The sequence below is a fragment of the Typopeltis vanoorti genome, chromosome 13 (assembly GCF_054136105.1).
Source record: "Typopeltis vanoorti isolate ZY-2024b chromosome 13, IOZ_Tvanoo_1.0, whole genome shotgun sequence".
Lineage (NCBI taxonomy): Eukaryota > Metazoa > Arthropoda > Arachnida > Uropygi > Thelyphonidae > Typopeltis > Typopeltis vanoorti.
Window position 1 is genome coordinate 51448358 of NC_143561.1, and position 19458 is coordinate 51467815.

Consider the following 19458-nt stretch of genomic DNA (forward strand, 5'->3'; position numbering starts at 1 on the left):
TTCGCTAGTAACTGACCAGCTTTCTCAAGGCTTGCATAGTACAAAAAAGAGGTAAATGCAAAAAAGGTTTCAAAATACAAAGAACCGTTAGTACCTGTTAGGTAGCTAGGGTGACCCACTCGCATGACATAACTACTCAGCATCATGAACACGCATTACATGCAAATGCATAATATGATTATTTGCGTACTGTAGCTCTGTTGAACTGAGGAAGTTAATTAGATTTTTCCAGGTATCGTTCAGAATGGCCCCTTGATTTCTGTTTAGGTTACTTCCCGTACGTAGTACAACTGCCACTTCTTTAAATACTCAATGCCTGTAATCCTCGTCTACGTAGGGCATGGAGCTGTTATTCCAGTCTATAGTGTGGTTCGAAGTTGAAAAGTGATGTGCCAATCCTGAGGTGATCGTTCTGTTGTGATTAACATCGCCTATATGTTCTTTCTGTCTTATTTCCAGGCTTCTCGAAGTCTGTCCGATGTAGGAAAGACCGCACGTGCATGAAATATTATACACACCTGGATATTTATAAAATGGCACACTGTCTTTAGGGAGATCTTAGGACCTGTCTTATGCTATTTGTTGGTTTAAATACAACCCTGATGTTATGTGTCTTTAACAATCTTGCAATTTTTGTTGAAATTGAACCTATAAAGGGGATGTATACTTGAATACTTGAATACTTGGCCTGAAGAATTAAAACGAAAACTTAAATCCTCACATCCCATCACTCCTAGACTATACGGGGCGCCTAAAGTGCATAAAGAAGAAGTGCCACTTCGTCCGATTTTGGATGGCAGGTCATCCCCAACGTACCTATTGGCTAAGCACCTAGCGAATTTACTTAAAGGAAAAATTAGACAAACAGAGTCCTACTTAAAAAATTCTCAACACTTTGTGGACAAACTAAAAAAACATAAAAATTACACAAACAGACATAATGGCCAGCCTAGATGTAGTGTCCTTGTTCACGAATGTACCAGTAGAAGAAGTAATGAACATTATCAAAGATATCTTTCCTGCAGATATCACAAAGATGTTCGAGCATTGCCTACAATCAAATTTTTTCAAAGTTAACAACAAGATATACAAACAATTAGAAGGCCTAGCCATGGGCAGCCCTCTGTCACCACCATGTGCAGACTTTTTCATGGAGAAATTTGAAGATGAAATATTCACCAGCATTATTCCTAAACCTTCTATATGGTGGAGATATGTGGATGACATCTTCATCATATGGAAAGACAACTTAGAAAGCCTACATCTGTTTGTTAACAGAATCAATGCACTCCACAATAAAATAAAATTTACTCTAGAAGTAGAAAATAACGAACAGCTACACTTCTTGGACTTACTAGTAAAAAGACAAGGAAACAGCATCAAACTGTCGATTTACAAAAAACCAACGGACACTGGAAGATAACCATCATAGGTCACAGAAACACAGCATCATCCACATGCAAAGAAATCGAGCTAGAAAATTTATCTCTGACGAGGAAGAAGTTCAAACAGAACTGTCTCAAATAGCTACAACTCTATCATAAAATGGTTATCCTAGACACATCATCAACAAATTTCTATACAAAGATAACCAACAAGAAAGAACAGTCGCCCAGCATATCTCAACAGCAGTCATCCCCTTTATAGGTTCAACTTCAACAAAAATTGCAAGATTGTTAAAGACACATAACATCAGGGTTGTATTTAAACCAACAAATAGCATAAGACAGGTCCTAAGATCCCCTAAAGACAGTGTGCCATTTTATAAATATCCAGGTGTGTATAATATTCCATGCACGTGCGGTCTTTCCTACATCGAACAGACTTTGAGAAGCCTGGAAATAAGACAGAAAGAACATATAGGCGATGTTAATCACAACAGAACGATCACCTCAGGATTGGCACATCACTTTTCAACTTCGAACCACACTATAGACTGGAATAACAGCTCCATGCCCTACATAGACGAGGATTACAGGCATCGAATATTTAAAGAAGCGGCAGTTGTACTACGTACGGGAAGTAACCTAAACAGAAATCAAGGGGCCATTCTGAACGATTTTTTTTTTTTTAAATATCAGATAGAGATCTTAAATAAAGATATATCTTAAATAGATATCCTTATCATATTCTTTGGATTTTTCAATGCTGATAACAAGTCACTCTTATATGTTATTATTATTATTATTACCGCAAGACCTCATGGAGTCAAAGACTCATCTGGGAGGTCCTTTCATCACACACAGCTCATCATACCGTGCCTTGAACACATTCAAACTCCTTGCAGACACCACACTCTCAGGCAAGGCATTCCAATCATTCACAACTCTGCATGAAAAAACCTGCCTCTCACTCCCCTACTCACACCCTCTTTATACAGTTTTCCAGGGATGACCTCTGGTTCTCCCCCGATCTCCCACTATTTTCTATAGAACTTCTCCAGCATTGATCCTATAACAACCCCTTACCAACTTACCTCTTCCCCCCCCCCCCCTCTTCCTCCTGTCTACCAGATTCTGCAAATTACATCTTCTCAATCTTTCCTCACACTCGACATTCCAGAAGTCAGAAACTACCTTAGTCAATCGCCTTTGGACCCTTTCCAACATCTCTTCATCCTTCTGAAAACCAGGTGACCAAATTTGGGCATAATAGTCCATGTATGGCCTAATCAAAGCCTTATACAACGGAACAAGAATCTCCCTATGTCTACACGTCAATGTCCTCTGCATCATTACCAGAAGCCTTCATGTTGTCTTCACAATTTTGGCTATGTGTCCCCTAAATTTCAGATCCTTATCCACTATCACACCCCCAGATCTCCTATTTCTTCCACCTCCAACAATATATCCTCACCAAGCATAAATTCTGCATCCCATCTTTGTTTTCCAAATTTTAAAACTTACATTTTGCAACATTGAACTCACATCTCCATTTCCGTGCCCAATCACTCAATTTATTCAAGTCTTCTTGTAAGGCCACAATGTTTTTATATAAAATCCCTTGTAGCAGAAAAAGCTGAGAACTATACAACATGGCAGTTGAAAACGTTCTAGATTTTCTAGAATGATATTACTGAATATCAGAAATAATGAATGGCTTATGTATAAAAGTGATCAGAATATTATTAATGTGGAAGGATTTTTTCATCTGAAGATGAATTAACCAGTCTTACATACCGGCTGTAAAGTTTTTGCATTTACAAAACAAGCACATGAGCCAGAGAATGCATGCAATTAATAGACATACTGATTTTATCATCTGGTGGAACCACTGCCTGCTTTTCAGAGGTTTAAATTTTCTTGAAAAAGTTCCACGTTTAGTCTCTAGAGCAAGGTTTCCAGATTTTAAAAAAAAAAATCTTATGCAAAATAAATAAATAAAATAAAATAAATCTGTAGCTCATCTGTGCTAATTTACTATAATACAGGCATGTTTGTTGTCTGTGGTAGTTCAGTTGTGAAAAAGACAGAAAATGTTACAGAATTTGATGGTGCATATTACACATAACTTTGTTAGCCTAGTTGTTGAGTGATATCATACCTGCCCTCTAACAGGCTGTAGGTTCGAATTCCTGTTATAGACATGGATGCATGTGATTGGATGATGATGAAATTCATCTCCCAGATAGTCCAAGACCACTTCCCTCCAAGTAAACTGAAGTTGCTGAAAAAGTTTCATGTTTGATCTCTAAAGTAGGGTTTCTAGATTATGTAAATATATATATATATATATATATACAGTATGAGTCTGTAGCTCAGTGGAAATGGCGTTTGCACTCCATGTTACTTGATCTCCTGAACTAAGACCTCAGTTCAAATCTAGTCACTGACTTGTAGAACATTTTCTAAGCCTTTCTTCAACCAGTTCCCAACTTAGTCGATCTCTGGCATTGGCAAGCGGGTTTCTTCCTCTGTAAACTCAAGAAATTTGACTGTATAACACTATCTCAGACAGTAAATATATAGTATTAGGAGCCACAAAATGGCAGTACTTGCCAGCTGCCTCTCTTCACCCATGCTGGATAGTGTTATTGATAGTCTTTGGCCAGCTGTCTCTAATTGGTCACCAGTGGAGATTGAACTGCCCTCTCAGTCTCCAAAAGTTAGATAGGGATAAAACAGCCTCACCTACATCCTGTAAGGGAATCAAAGGTGTTAGTGGGTTTTTTACATATACAGTATATAGAATATTTTTAAAATTAATAAAATAATAAAAAAACTCTTATCCCCCATGACTAATGTACTATAGATTTACAATCTATTGTGGATGGAGTCGCATTTAAAAAGTTTTTTTAAATAAAATATTTTTTTTTAAATTAATAAAATAATTATTAAAAATCCTTAGTTCATACATGGTATTAATGCACTAAAGATTTAAAAACCTTTTTTTTTGGGGGGGGGGGGGATCACATTAAAAAATAATAAAAGATAGATACTTTAGGGAAAAACTGGTGTTGTGCACAGGTTCTGGAATCAACATGTAAAGCCAATAATTCACTTCTTCCCAAGAACTTAATTTTATTGTATCAGGAGGAAACTTGTTGCAATGTTTATTATAGAAATAAGTAGATTGAAGCTAATGATGGTTTTAATGGCTTATCTGAAAGAAGATTTAAATATCTGGTAATATACATAATGGTAAGATTTTTGCTTTCATCCTGTTTGCTAATTCTGATCACTTAAGCATAAGATAAAGTAAAATATAAGGTATGTGAATGGTTAATTTGGAGATTTTAAAGATGTCTGGTTCTAAAGCAACAATCTGGATACAACAAAATGCCATTTTTCTTAATGGCAGCTGCCTTTCTTCTGATATTAGTTTGTTTGTAATAGCAAATTTTTTTACAAAATTTTGCTATTACAAACAAACAAACTAATATCAGAAGCACAAGTTAATTTTATAGTGAGGAAGATTCACCAGAAACTTTGGAAAGAAAATACCAAGAATGTTAGATGTTGAAAGTTTATTTTCACTTGGTTAGAATGTAATAAATTTAGTTTAATCCTTTATCCAAGTGTGAGCAAACAAAGTTTGCACCTGAAAGTATCTTCAGGACTGGGGTAAGGTGGCGCAACACAGGGCGACTCCTTGCAAAGGTGGAGCAAGCTACCAACACTCCTATCTCAGTATCTCCCATAATGCAAAACACATCTCCTTGCGGATATGTCTAATGTTATGCTTTAAGGGAAGGGCCACTACCCAGACTAGTTTCGACCTTTATTGAGGTCTCTTCAGTGAGAGCCAGGCCCAAGTGGAGATACCAGCCAGAAGCATTAGCAAGGTCATCTCTACCTATAGGAGTTGCCAAATGGTGTGCCACCTTTTTAATAAATTACTCTGGATTTAGAGGAAGATGTTGAAAGTTTGCAGAAGAAGAAGTTTGCAAGGAGTCGCCCTGGTGTTGCACCACCTTACCCCAGTCCTGAAGATACTTTCAGGCCCAAACTTTGTTTGCTCACATTTGGATAAAGGATTAAACTAAATTTATTATATTCTAACCAAGTGAAAATAAACTTTCAACATCTTTCTTTAAATCCAGAGTAATTTATTAAAAAGGTGGCACACCATTTGGCAACTCCTATAGGTAGAGATGACCTTGCTAATGCTTCTGCCTGGTATCTCCACTTGGGCCTGACTCTCACTGAAGAGAACTCAATAAAGGTCAAAACTAGTCTGGGTAGTGGCCCTTCCCTTAATGCATAACATTAGACATATCTGCAAGGAGATGTGTTTTGCATTATGGGAGATACTGAGATAGGAGTGTTGGTAGCTTGCTCCACCTTTGCAAGGAGTCGACCTGTTGTTGCACCACCTTACCCCAGTTCTGAAGATACTTTCAGGTGCAAACTTTGTTTGCTCACACTTGGATAAAGGATTAAACTAAATTTATTACAAGAATGTTAGAACATCAGTATGATGGTAGATTGCTGTTTAAGAATGGAAACGACTGTATCATCATACAAGAAAAATACTAGCAAATAGTTATACAAAAGAAAAAGATACTTTCTTCAAAACAGATTTAGGGATTTTGAATGATTATTTCCTTTTATATGGACATGCTTTGATTTTCATCTATCATCATTAGAATCAAAAAAACTAAATTTAAGAAAATTAAGAAACAATGTTATATATTTTTCCTGTTTTGTCAAAAATTTTTAATGCAGCCCCAAAAAATGAACATCATTTTGGAAATCAACCCAAATCACCACCACCATATAGTGAATCACTGCTTTTTATTTTTCTCACTTGTAGATGTAAATAATGGTATAAATGACATTTGCAAGCAGTTGTATATGTATGTATGAAATGACATAAATAAGCATTTATTTATGATGGATGTGTGAATGAAAAATTTAGAATAATTTTTGCAGAGAAAAAAGTTATTCTAAATAGTTTGGCTTAAGGGAACACCAACTAATTTAGTGATCAATCTATGCCATTAAAAGTTGTTCCATTTCAGAGATATAATTGTCATGTTTGCAGATAACTGTAGTATTACAATGTAGCACTTTTCATTTCACTAAGAACTTTACATTTGTTTTAAGCAACTGTACCAACAGTAGTTTGAGGCAAGTTTTACATGTAGCCTGTCTCAGTGTTCAATATATCATCGTCACTAAATTTAATAATTTTAATCTTAGCATGTAATGTAACAGGTTTATGTGCCTTCTTTTCACTGGAAGCAACATCACCCTTACTTTTTTGAATTTCATCTGCCATCATTAACAATAAAAAAAAAAAAATAAAAAAAAGAAGTTATAAACTGTTTATAATTCACAGCAAAACATCAGAAATACATGGAGATGCAGTGAGCAACACCGTCGTAAGGAAACAATTCATGAAACTGCTCATGTTTGATTTATGGAGTATCATGTCACACCATCATATTAGTGAGTGCAGCATCGTATAAATGGACTTGGTCATAATTGAAAACCATTGTATGAGTGAATGCAGTATCATATGAGCAGACCATCATAATGTGGAGTGTTACTGTACTGGCCTATATCACTATGCAAAAAAATTTTACTACCAGATCTGGATAAGCATTACCTTTCAAATCTGGAAGGTTGGACTTTACATGGACAATTTGTAGTTATTTTATTTTTTTATCATATTTTATGTGTAAGAAAGACTTTTTGAAACTTTGACTGAATCAGGTTGTCTCCCAGCAAACCTGTCACCCAGTTGTCTGCCTCTCATCTGTCCCAGTTGGCCATAGCCCATCTATACTGTTGCCCAATTGCCATTGAACTGATTTCCAGAATAACAAACAGCACAGAATGCAGGAGAAAATTATTGGTGTGGGGGGGGTATATTTATGGGTATGATCAATATAGGAGGGATGGTTTAGGAGGCATGGGGAGTAGTTGAATGTGAAGAGAGATATGGGGAAAGATAAGATTATAAAAGTCAGCAGGTTGAAGCACATGAGAAATTTGTCAAAATTCTGGATTTTTTAAAGAATTATAAGAAATAGAAACTAGCATAAATAATCCATACTACCACTCCATTTCAATATTAATTTCTCATTCTAATTTTGTTTTAATTACCATAGCGTGGTTGCAAGGACAATGTAATACTTTTTTTTTTTCTGTTAAACGACCTGAATTTGAATCCTGTCTAGGATTCAAGAAACCTTTATGAGGACTTTTAGTTGAAGGTGAGTTAGTTAGTTTCATATGAAGATGGTAGTTTTTCTTCCAGGAAACTTGGGTTTTTATATGCTAAAAACAAATCTGAGCTTCAGCTCACATACAGTTATGGCCATATTTACAACCAATCCATTTAACATGAGTTGGTGAAAAAAAATTCTCTTTCTTTTTTTTGACAGCATTCTGTGCTATGTAATGCAGAATATATTATACACTGCTTGGAAAGAAGTCTGTTGACTTCTTTCCATCCTCATCCCCCCCATGGGTAAGGTATATCATGCCATGTAATGAGTCACATTTTTGTGTCCAGTATAAATTGGAGAAATACGATGCTCCCAAGTCATTGCAACTGTGTCTGGGTAAAATGACTGTGAGAAGGGAACTGATGGAGTTTGAATGAGGCATTGTGATAGGATGCCATGTTGCAGGATTATTTGTTTGGCAAATTGTTGACAATTGGGCCATCCCAGGTCAACAAAAAAAAAAATAAAAATAAAGAAAAGTATATGAACCTAAGTATTCAATCTGAAACTTGCTGATCTTTTTCATTGTAACTAATAATTTCGAAAGGTAGAATAACAATGGTCTATTTTTCAAAACAGAGACAAGCCACGTGCTAAATTATTATTATTATTTTTTGGTAACCTCCATGGAGTCAACAGACTCACCATGGGAAGGCCCACTCAACAAGCAACAAGTCTATCATAATGAGCTTTGAAGTTATTTACACTACCTTTTATCATAGCAACTACCTGCACTCACAACACACTCAGGCAATGCATTCCACTCACTAACAACTCTCCATGTAAAAAAAATCTACTGCTCACCCCCTTCTTCACCACACCTTTATACAACTTCCAGGGATAGCCTCTCGTTCTTCCCATATTAACATCCATTCTTTTTATAATTTCTTCTATATTAATCGGATAGAATCTTTTAACTAACTTGAAGGTCTCTGTCATATCTCTTCCTATCCACCAACCTCTAATCCACATTCTCTCAAACACTCTTCATAGCCAACACTTTAGAGTCCTAATATCACTTTGATTATTCTCTAGGTGACCAAAGCTGAGCACAGTAGTCCATATGTGGTCTGACCAATGCCTTATATAGAGTCACCACCTCCTTATCCTTACATATAAATGTACTTTTTATCATAGCAACTATGCAATGTGCAATCTTTGCAACATATGTGATGTACCCTCGGAACTTCAGTCCACTGTCCACTATCACTCCAAGATCTCGAATTTCATCCACTTCCTGAAGTATAGCATTAAAATCCTGAAGTATAGCATTTATTAGCATTAAAACTGCAACCCCACTCATTTGTCCAGGCTAAAGCTCTATTCAAATCTTCATGTAGAGAATTAACATCAGCACTATTTGTTGATAATTCTACCTACACTTGAATGTACTTGAAATATCATTAACAAACAAGTTAAACAGTAGGGGCCAAAGAACATATCCCTGAGCACACACCACAAGTCATCTTCTTTTTCTGAGACACAGCTCCATCGTATGCAACCTGATGGTATCATTCCGAGAGCCAATCTCTGATCCATCTAACCAATATACTATCTATTGCTATCCTCTGCAGCTTGTACATCAACTTATCATGTGGTAATCTATCAAATGCTTTTGCAAAATCCAGTAATATCACTGTGTATGATTCTCCCTTATCCAATACATTTGCCACCTTATCATAAGACATGAGCAGATTGCTAAAATAAGACCTGACCTTCACAAATCCATGCTGACCATCATAGAGAATCTATGATGGTCAGCATGGATCCTGTATTCTATTTCTGACCAATTTTTCCAACACTTTGATCACAACTGCAGATATACAGACTGGTCTGTAATTGGAAACTTCTGTTCTTGAACCATGCTTGTGGAGAGGTATTATTTTGCCTTCTTTTGACATCTTCGGAACCTTCCCCACAGCAAGACTTTCATTAAATAATTTGTTTGGCAAATTGTTTATTTGCCAAGGACAAGGGCATGGCTAACTCTCTTGTACATTATGCAGTTAGATGTTAATAAGCCTATGGTGATATGTCATACATTCCCACAGGCTTATTAACATCTAGCCTGAGCAACCCATTGCTTCCTTTCTACATGTTGCACAGCATCATTCACACCATGAAGAAAATATAGAGTAAGGATCAGATTTCAGACTTGCACAAATTTTTTATAAGGAAACAGCATCATTCTAGTTCAAGTTAGGATGATACAGTAAGACTATGGCACTCTCTTGAAATAAATGCTCAAATTTAAAAACAACATTGATGCAAAAGATGGCACCTCAACTCTTGAATGTCTTCATGCTCAGTTAGACCATACATTTGGTGTATTTTAAATAGAGAATATAGGATTGATATTCTTGGAACCCTTTTCAACAGAATGTTCTGTTTGTCCAACAGGACATTCCAACATAATGTCCAATAAACTCCGGGTAACCTGGAGTTTATTCACAAAAAAAAAATGTAGGTACCAAGTTATATTTTTTAGGACTTTGAAATTGTTTCAGAGATTCCAGCATTGTATGGGATTAGGACTCTGTAAAGGTTGGAGTTCTCAGGAACAGGCTTGTGTGTTAATAACATGCTGGATTTTCTTTGGGTTAAAGCCATTTTGTTGCATTCGGATAGTGTTAAGTTCTAGTTTAAGGTCATAACAGTTGAAGCAGATAATGTTTGTACTATTAAGAAGCATTTTGGTGATACCTTTTTTTTTTTTTTTTGAGATAGATGATGCGCGCTGAGTCTTTTTGTATGGATCAGCCTCTGAAGGTAGGTTTATTATATACTGTGTCAGATTAAGAGCAGGAGAAGAGCATGCCCAGGACACGCTAATTTCTGTCTTTTTTTTTTTTTTCTTTTTTTTTTCTCTCCATGAAGAAGGTAGCACATCTTCATTATGTGGCCGAATTGTGAAGACATCATTCCTATATTATATCTGTAATGAAAGATGAGATTATGCAGTAAATAATGAGGCTTCTAGATGCTTACGGTAGTAATTTACTAGAGAAGGAGAGGGAGAATTTTTCATGGCATTACTTTTTTTTTTTTTTTTTTAACAGGAACACATGATGAAATCAAACAATTTGACTGTGTCTGAAAGAAATGCTTTGCTTGAAACAACACATGAAGGCGTTTGGCACAACGTTCCATTCAGTGTGAATAATCACTGGATGTCAAAATTTGCCATGATATCTGTAGCCTGTAAGCATAAGGTTGTTTAGTATTTGTTTTGTTTTTTTTTCAAGAAATCTAAAGAATTTTTTTACAAACAAATGGGGAAAGATCAGTAAGAGTGCCTGAAACTTTGCCAAGCTGTATGTAGGAGAGTCAATACCTTCTGATTGGCCTAGGGAGAACACCCTATTTATGAAATTTTTGTTAGACTCTTCCAGAATGAATTTTCATTTCCTTATATTCCCACCTCCCCTAACAACTTCATCAAGTAAAGAATTCAGTATCTTGATTGGGCTCCTTGTTCACTCTTCACTATGAGTTTGCTGTTCCCTCGTACCACTTGCATAAACCAATGCAAATACGAATATACCCACATGATTTTAAAATACTATAAACAGAAACTACTATACAATTTTTAAAGAGATGCCTTGCACATATCATTATACCAAAATTTGCTAAGAGTGCAATGCAATAAGTCTAGTTCTGGTAATAAAAAAAACAAGCATTAAGTTATAGATACAGCATAAAATGCAAACATATGACTATATTTATAGAAATAAAAATTGGCTGAAACGTCTTTTAGGAATGGTTACATTTTTTTAACCAAATACAATTATTAATTAACAGTAATTCTTACATAATACAAGTATTATAATAAAAAAATGGAGTAATCTAATGAATTTATTAATACCAACAAGCATATCCTACCTTTATTCTCACAACTTCACTTACGCCATGCCTAAATTAAGTAAATATAATGCTATTAGGTCAATTATAAATTTATCTAACTGTACTCTTTCTCCAGATGAAATGGAGATATGAAACAAATGTCTAAATTTGACTATTTCCCATAAAAATTTTCCTGGGAACAATACATCATTGAATTCCAAACCAAACTAGAATTTGATTCCAACAAAGATATATTTTTTCAAAAACATCAATAATACCATAAATAGTAAAATAATTCTAAAACTGAAGTCACCCATGATGATTACTCATTTCATGGCAATGAGTAATTACCTGTCAGGTTGATTTGGTGCTCATCACCAGTAACTGATCTATTAGTCAGTAACAACACCCCACCATGTATTTCATGTAGGTGGACTCCACACCAAATAGTTTCTTACCTCTACATGGAAAATTTTTATTAGTATTGCAATCATAGCTGTCTACTCTATTTGTGACTCAAATCATCCAATATAAGTAGAAGCACACCCTTCTTTCCTGTCTGTCCTTTCTAAAAATACCATACATTTCATGCTTAATATCACTTAGTACATCTGCCTCTAAGAGCTTTCTCACTAATGTATATAATCTGAGACCACACTGTATTTGTCAAAGAAACCAACCCCTTTGTTTGTGATACTCCTGGCATTTGTATACAGATATAACAAGTTACCTCCAGGCAGTCACTTCTGTGGTTTTCATTATCTAGTTATATAGCTTGTAGGTCTCTATTCGTATCTAATGCTTCACTTATGTAAAGATCCTTATAGATACTTACACTAAGTCCAAACTGACTGAGCACACAGTCATTCTTTCATAATCACTTTCATGAGTATGCACAGATTTTCACCATTCTTTCCATCATAATCTAGCTTCCCATATTCTCTGTGTTAGGTCTCATACTATGAAATGTCCTACTGACATATATCAGGAAGTGATGTATGGAGGGCATTGAGTATTGGGGGGGGGGGGACACAAGATTAGTTATGCATATGGGTCTGTACTTGGATCATTGTTATTTAACTTGTGCATTAAATATATTAAGCTGGTCTAGAGGATAATATCCAGTTGTATATGGATAATGCAAAATTGGGGGAGGGTAATAAGGAACATAGCTGATACTGAATCTCCTGCAGACTGATTTGGATAGACTGGCTCTGTGGGTAGATGATGAGGAGTACCAAATCAGTTTTGCTAATTGGAAAGCTATACATTTTAGACTAGGGACAGTGCAGGTAGAATGTTATTATATTAATGAGAATTTACCGTAAACAGTCAGTAAAGTGTTAAAATCCCTCTATCTTAGAGATGGAGGAATTTTGGACAGAAAGTGGGGACCACATTGTAAAGGTGATTATGATATCACATTGGATAACTATAATGATAAGAGAATACTGACTTGTAGGAATAAGGAAGTTATTTTTCCAATTTATGAGGCTTTCATAAGACTAGATATCAAAAGATATATATTTCGGTGATTACACCACATTTTTTATTATTCAGTTATACAAAATACTGAAATAATAGTTCCCCCGACAAGTTTCGTAAATCGTAGGATTTACATCTTCAGGGGGTAAATAGTATAACTTAAAGTTTAAACAAGAGAATTAATAAATACAAATCATAACCGTCTGGCTATTCATAAACTCAAATAACAGAATGCAGATATAAAACATTATTGGCGTTGAACAATACTGGACGATGTTATGTGTTCTTGTTCTCGTTCATACAGTCTGAGCTCAGATTGGGGTAGATTTTTTATTAGAGCTGACCACACTTGATGGGGAATTAAACCTTGATTTTTATTGCATTAGGTTGGGTTTTTTAGCATATTAGCAGCTTTTTTAAATTTTCTTATATAACTGCTGTTTTCTATGTATGACATCGTCGTTTTTTGCCAGAGTACATCGTGTCCAGTGGAAGTGGTATGGAAAGCAAAACCCGTTTTTTGTTCTCTTTTGTATTGTATGTCTTTTTGGTGTTCAGCCATGCATATTTCTCCAGATCTTCCTGTCTGTCCTACGTAGCAAATCCTGCAAAAGCAATGGATTTTGTAGACTCCTGGTTTTTTAAGAGGATGATGAGGTGGTTTTGGTGGATGTAGGAATCTTGAGATTTTTTTCAATAGGAAGGAAGGCTACTTTTATGTTATGTTTGTTCATTAATTTGGCTAGCTTATCTGTAACATTTTTGATATAAGGAAGCGAGATTGCATTTTTGTAATCCTGTTTTATTGTGTTGGTAGTTGGAGGCATTTTAAGGATTCTCTTGATGGTTTTTGTTTCATATCCATTCTGTTGGAGGATTTGTGTTAAGTATTTTAGTTCTTCATTACATTTTTCTTGTGTGCTGGAGATATTGTATGCTCTCTCTCTCGAAGAGTTTTAATTAAGCTTATTTTTTCTGAAGGATGGTGGTGTGAGGTTGCATTTAGAAATCTTCCAGTGTTTGTCGGTTTCCTATGTACTGAGAAGGAGAGTTTACTTTCTTCATTAACTTCTAATAGAATATCCAGAAAAGGAAGTTTTTTTATAAAACGCAATCTCGCTTCCTTATATCAAAAATGTTACAAATAAACTAGCCAAATTAATGAACAAACACAACATAAAAGTAGCCTTCCTTCCTATTGAAAAAATCTCAAGATTCCTACATCCACCAAAACCACCTCATCATCCTTTTAAAAAACCAGGAGTCTACAAAATCCATTGCTTTTGCAGGATTTGCTACGTAAGACAGACAGGAAGATCTGGAGAAATATGCATGGCTGAACACCAAAAAGACGTACAATACAAAAGAGAACAAAAAAAACAGGTCTTGCTTTCCATACCACTTCCACTGGACATGATGTACTCTGGCAAAAAACGACGATGTCATACATAGAAAACAACAGTTATATAAGAAAATTTAAAGAAGCTGCTAATATGCTAAAAAAACCCAACCCAATGCAATAAAAATCAATTAATTCTCCATCATGTGTGGTCCGCTCTAATAAAAAATCTACCTCAATCTGAGCTCAGACTGTATGAACGAGAGCAAGAACACGTGACATCGTCCAGTATTGTTCAACGTCAATAATGTTTTATATCTGCATTCTGTTATTTGAGTTTATGAATAGCCAGATGGTTATGATTTGTATTTATTAATTCTCTTGTTTTAACTTTAAGTTATACTATTTACCCCCTGAAGATGTAAATCCTACGATTTACAAAACTTGTCGGGAACTATTATTATAGTATTTTGTATAACTGAATAATAAAAAATGTGGTGTAATCACCAAAATATATCTTTTGAACCAATTAGCCACAGAAGTCTATGCCTGCAAAGACTAGATATGTTCACCTGAATTCTGTAGAGATGAGAAAACACTTTGAAACAATCACTGGGTAAAGAAAATAATATCTAATAAATAAAATAAAACAGATTTACCTTATGTACATATTTTCATTAGTATAAAATTTTCACTCAGTATCAAAATAAATAAAGTGGATAGATAGATAATGAAATTTAAGTTAATTCTGGAATTTGTGAAGAACTATTTCCCATAAGAGGGATAATTTAAGTTCATCATTTCTATTTAGATTTGGTTGATGCAGCAAGGTCTCACAACTCTCTTTGTATAAATGTTCCAAGAGATTATTACTTTTATGGAGAACCTTAATTTTCTTCCTAAGAATTTGGTGTCTGGTGGGGACATGGAACTTAATGCCATCTAAATGTTCATCATGATGCACAGTTACAGATCTACCTGTTTAGCCAAAATACGGTGGTCTAAAAGGGTGGTCTAAAAGCAGACATTTAGAATTATAGATTTATAGGACAAAATGACACTTGTAGGCCAATGGATCTAAGTAGCTTGGCTATAACATCTGAGTCCCCTTTAACATGGGGAATAGTGATACAGCAGACCACCTCTTAGAAAATCTGCTCATACTGTCCCTTTGCTATCCTTACCAACTGAGTCACTTCTGCCTGCTCTTTATACTCTTCATGTAACTGATTATTACCATTATTCATCTTGTGCTGCCTCCACAGGACCCTCTTCTTCTTCCAGATTTCATGCTTAATCTCATCATTGATTCATTTGCCACCACCCTTATTCAGCCTTTTGATCTTCGGAATATACTCAAGCATTGATATTTTTAAGTATCTCTTGGTCACTTACCAAGCAGCATTTATCTTCTTCCTGCTTAACTCCTTATTGATGCTATAGCTCCAGACTGTCTCATGAGCTTCTCATAATCACCTTGTCAACATATTCACTCATGGTTACTCTGACCAACTAGAAGAAAATGTGATACCCTAATCACAAATCTGCTTATGCAGTGATTATCTAAGACTTTCATCCTCGTTTAACTTACCTTACATACTGCCTAAGATAGTTGTCCATCAAGAACTCAAGTAATTCAGTTTCCTTATGCCCCAAAATGCTATCTCTTCATTACTATAATTAAAATCATCCTTCCTTTGTTTACTAACCCAAGTTGCTTATACATTTCATCACTACCCTCCATATTTCCTGGCATATAGCAATACCCGACTAAGTAACTCTTCCTGTCTAATAGTAGATATGTTTTTTTTTTTTTCTCATGTGGTTCTCACCCATGAAAAACTTCTATAAACCTGTAGTACATTCATACTGTGGGTGGGATAATATAATTTTTTTTTACTTCATCCAAAACCCTGCTCTAGAGAACAATGTTTTCAAGCCACTTTAAAGACAGAATATAAAATATCCATCCTTCCACCTCCTCCCCACCCTCCAAAAAAATAATAAATAAATAAATAAATTTGAAACTCCAGGCTCATGCAAAGTTTCAAAAGTAATAATGATAATGGGAGTTAGCCCTTTATCTTTAGAGGTACCCAAAGATATTTCACTATGTAAAAAGATGATAGACTACTCATAAGCCATATTCATATTGCTAGTGGGTTTGATTAAGGTTTTATTGATCTGACAGTTGTTTTGAGCAGATTAGTTCTCCTCAGAAGACGGGTAAAAATTCCCATGTCAGAAAGTTGTATCTTATTTACATAAGATAAACTCTCATTCGCTGCATAAGTCATAAACATTGACAAAAGAGCATAAAGATATGGATCAGCCAGGTATAGTCTATTCTCACTGTAGGAAACTACAGGAATGGTTTTTATAATTGATAACTGGTAATTAGTTTACAGAATTAACAATGCATATAAAGTATATTAATTAAAGGTAACTTTAATGAATAACTTCTATATTTCGGCAAAGTCACGTTGCCATCTTCAGGAACATAAAGATATGGTATGTGCACGCAGGCACTAACAAAAGCAAATGAGGAAGAAAGCAAGAAACTAATATTGAATTAAGAAACTAAACTTCAGCTGGGCTGAAGTTCTCATAATGTAAGTCTCCCAAATTTGGGGTAGTTTCATGCACCCAAATTTGTTGAGCTTAGGAACGTTTTTTAGAGCTGCTGATGATTCCTTGAATAATCTTTCATATTTAAACTTGCTGCGGTGTATTATTTTTGTTTTCTTCCAACGAATTCTATGGTGGGTATCTAAGGCATGGTCTGCCAGCCCAAAGTGGCTGTACTGGTGAAAACGGATGTAGTCTTTGTGTTCTGAAATCCTGATATTTGCTGTTCTGCCTGTTTGGTTAAAGTAGGACAGTTTGCAGCTGCAAGGGACCTGGTATACACCAGGTAGGTCTAGGGGAAGTGGTTGGTCTTTGGTAGAGCGGATAAGGGATGCCAACTTTTTATATGGTCTGTAACAAGAAGTAAGATCATATTTTTTGAGGATATTGGTTATTTTCTCAAAGGTGCCCTGGATGTAGGTGATGGTGATAGATTTCGTGTAATCTTTATTGTGGGGGGGGTTGTCATTTACTGGTTTTAGTATTTTTTGGATTTTTTTGGGGTTACAGCCATTGGCTAAGAAAGTGTTAGAGTTGAAAGCAATCCCAGGCAGAGAAGGAAGGTGGTTAAATTAGATTGGTACTTGACTGGTACCAGTTATCTCTGAATTTTAGTTTCAGTTGGTCTTTTGGTTGTTCAGCTGCATGAGACTTGAAAAAGAAAAAAAAAAAAATTAGCCTTTGGCTATATGATGGCCTTTTTTTGCTCTCCCTCATACTATCCATCTGTCTTTTCTTTCTCCTAATACTATCTGGCTTTCTTGCATTCCTGTACTAACTATTCTAGGCCTGTGATGAACATCCTTTTACTTTTTCGCCTATAAAGGTCAGATCCAGTCTGGGTAATGGCCTTTCCCATAATGCAGAGCATTAGGCATATCTGAAAGGATGTGTGCTTTGCATTATGGATACTAAGACAATTAATGTGAAATGATTAGCTTCTATATACAATTAGCTTGGCCATGAAGATACTTAACATGCAAACTTTGTTTGATACTTGGATAAAGGATTAAACAAGAATATAATTTCTTGGCATCTTTAATTACATGTTAACTACTTAAGCTCAGTTGTCAGACATGCAAGTAGAAATATATGAAGGCAGTTATGTTGGAAATTCATTTGAATAAAGTTATATCTGTGGAATAGGAAGACATTTCACTGAAACATTAACCTAGTGTTATACAAGACAGTTTCGACACAGTATTAACATATAAATATAAGAGTTGGTTAAAGAATTAAAATAGTTGCTCAGAGAGTGATATCCCACAGATACGTGAATTTTAAGAAAAATTAGAATGTAAAATGGCAGAAGTGTATTGAAATTCATACAGTACGTCTGAAAAAAACTTGACATTACTAAATATTCAAGAACATGTAAGCAGAGCTAACCTTAGATTTGGTTACTTGTTTAAATGGAATGGGAGAGAAAAGGTAACACAATAATTGTTTGTCATGATAAAACCCTAGAGGAAGACAAAAATCTAGGTGGATTACTGTAGTTACTACTACTGTGGAAGATCAAATGTAAGAGCTGATGAAATCAGAGACTAAACAATAATAAAATAATTTGGAAGAAAGTTATACAGGGAACTGTGAAATATTAATTGTGTTGGCTGTCATTAATATCTGGTATATCCCTTGTGGGTACACCAGAAAATGATGATTGTAATTATGGAAAAAATTTAAACCTTAAAATATAGAGTAAAATCTTTTTTTTTTATAATTTTTTAATTATCATATTAATTAGATGCTCCCCCCCCCATTATCACAGTTCAATGAGACATATCTTAATCTTATAGGATATCATGATAGCCATCCAGTTATACATTGGTTTTGGATAGCCATTGAAAAATTTGATAATGAGAGGAGGCTAAGGCTACTACAGTTTGTGACTGGCACTTCTAGTATACCTTATGAGGGATTTGCTGCTCTAAGGGGAAGCAATGGACCAAGGAAATTTTGTATTGAGAAATGGGGGAAGCCAACAAGTTTACCAAGGTAATGAGTTTTCATGAGTTTTCATTCATATATTTCATGAATATATTCTGCTTTTTACTGTTGGTATTTTCTTATTCTTATAGATATTTATAAATCATCAGTTAGTAAAATTCTCCTTTAACAAATTCTAGTAAAAATATATGCTCTTAGTCCATAGTTAGTTATCTTTGAAGCATGTAAACATATTAGAACCGTCTGTGTTAATAACAAATAACTAAAATTTTGAACTAGATATCTGATTCCAGGTGGCTTGGAAAAAATTCAGTAAGCATTCTTTATTTGTTTCAGCCACATTCATAAATACCTTAACATAGTAGTTAATTTCCCTTTAAGGGTATTTCCCTTTTTAAAAAAAAAAAAAAAAAAAAAAAAATAGGACTTCCACCCATAAAACAGCACTTTAGTACTCTGAGTGGACAACAGCAGTTTCGGCAGTTAATGTTAATAAGCTGCTTCAAATTCACACTATGGAACTCTCACCCAATGA

At 35.0% G+C, this 19458-nt stretch overlaps 1 protein-coding gene across 2 annotated transcripts in view; it reads left to right on the forward strand.

The window, feature by feature from the left end:
• LOC150100146 (E3 ubiquitin-protein ligase HECW2-like) overlaps nucleotides 1-19458 on the forward strand; it is a 708695-nt gene that overhangs the window by 662320 nt on the left and 26917 nt on the right. For both annotated transcript variants that reach the window (XM_090402900.1, XM_090402899.1), the window contains one exon: nucleotides 18773-18971. In XM_090402900.1, coding sequence (XP_090259026.1) covers nucleotides 18773-18971 — 199 coding nt within the window. The remainder of the gene's footprint in view (nucleotides 1-18772; nucleotides 18972-19458) is intronic.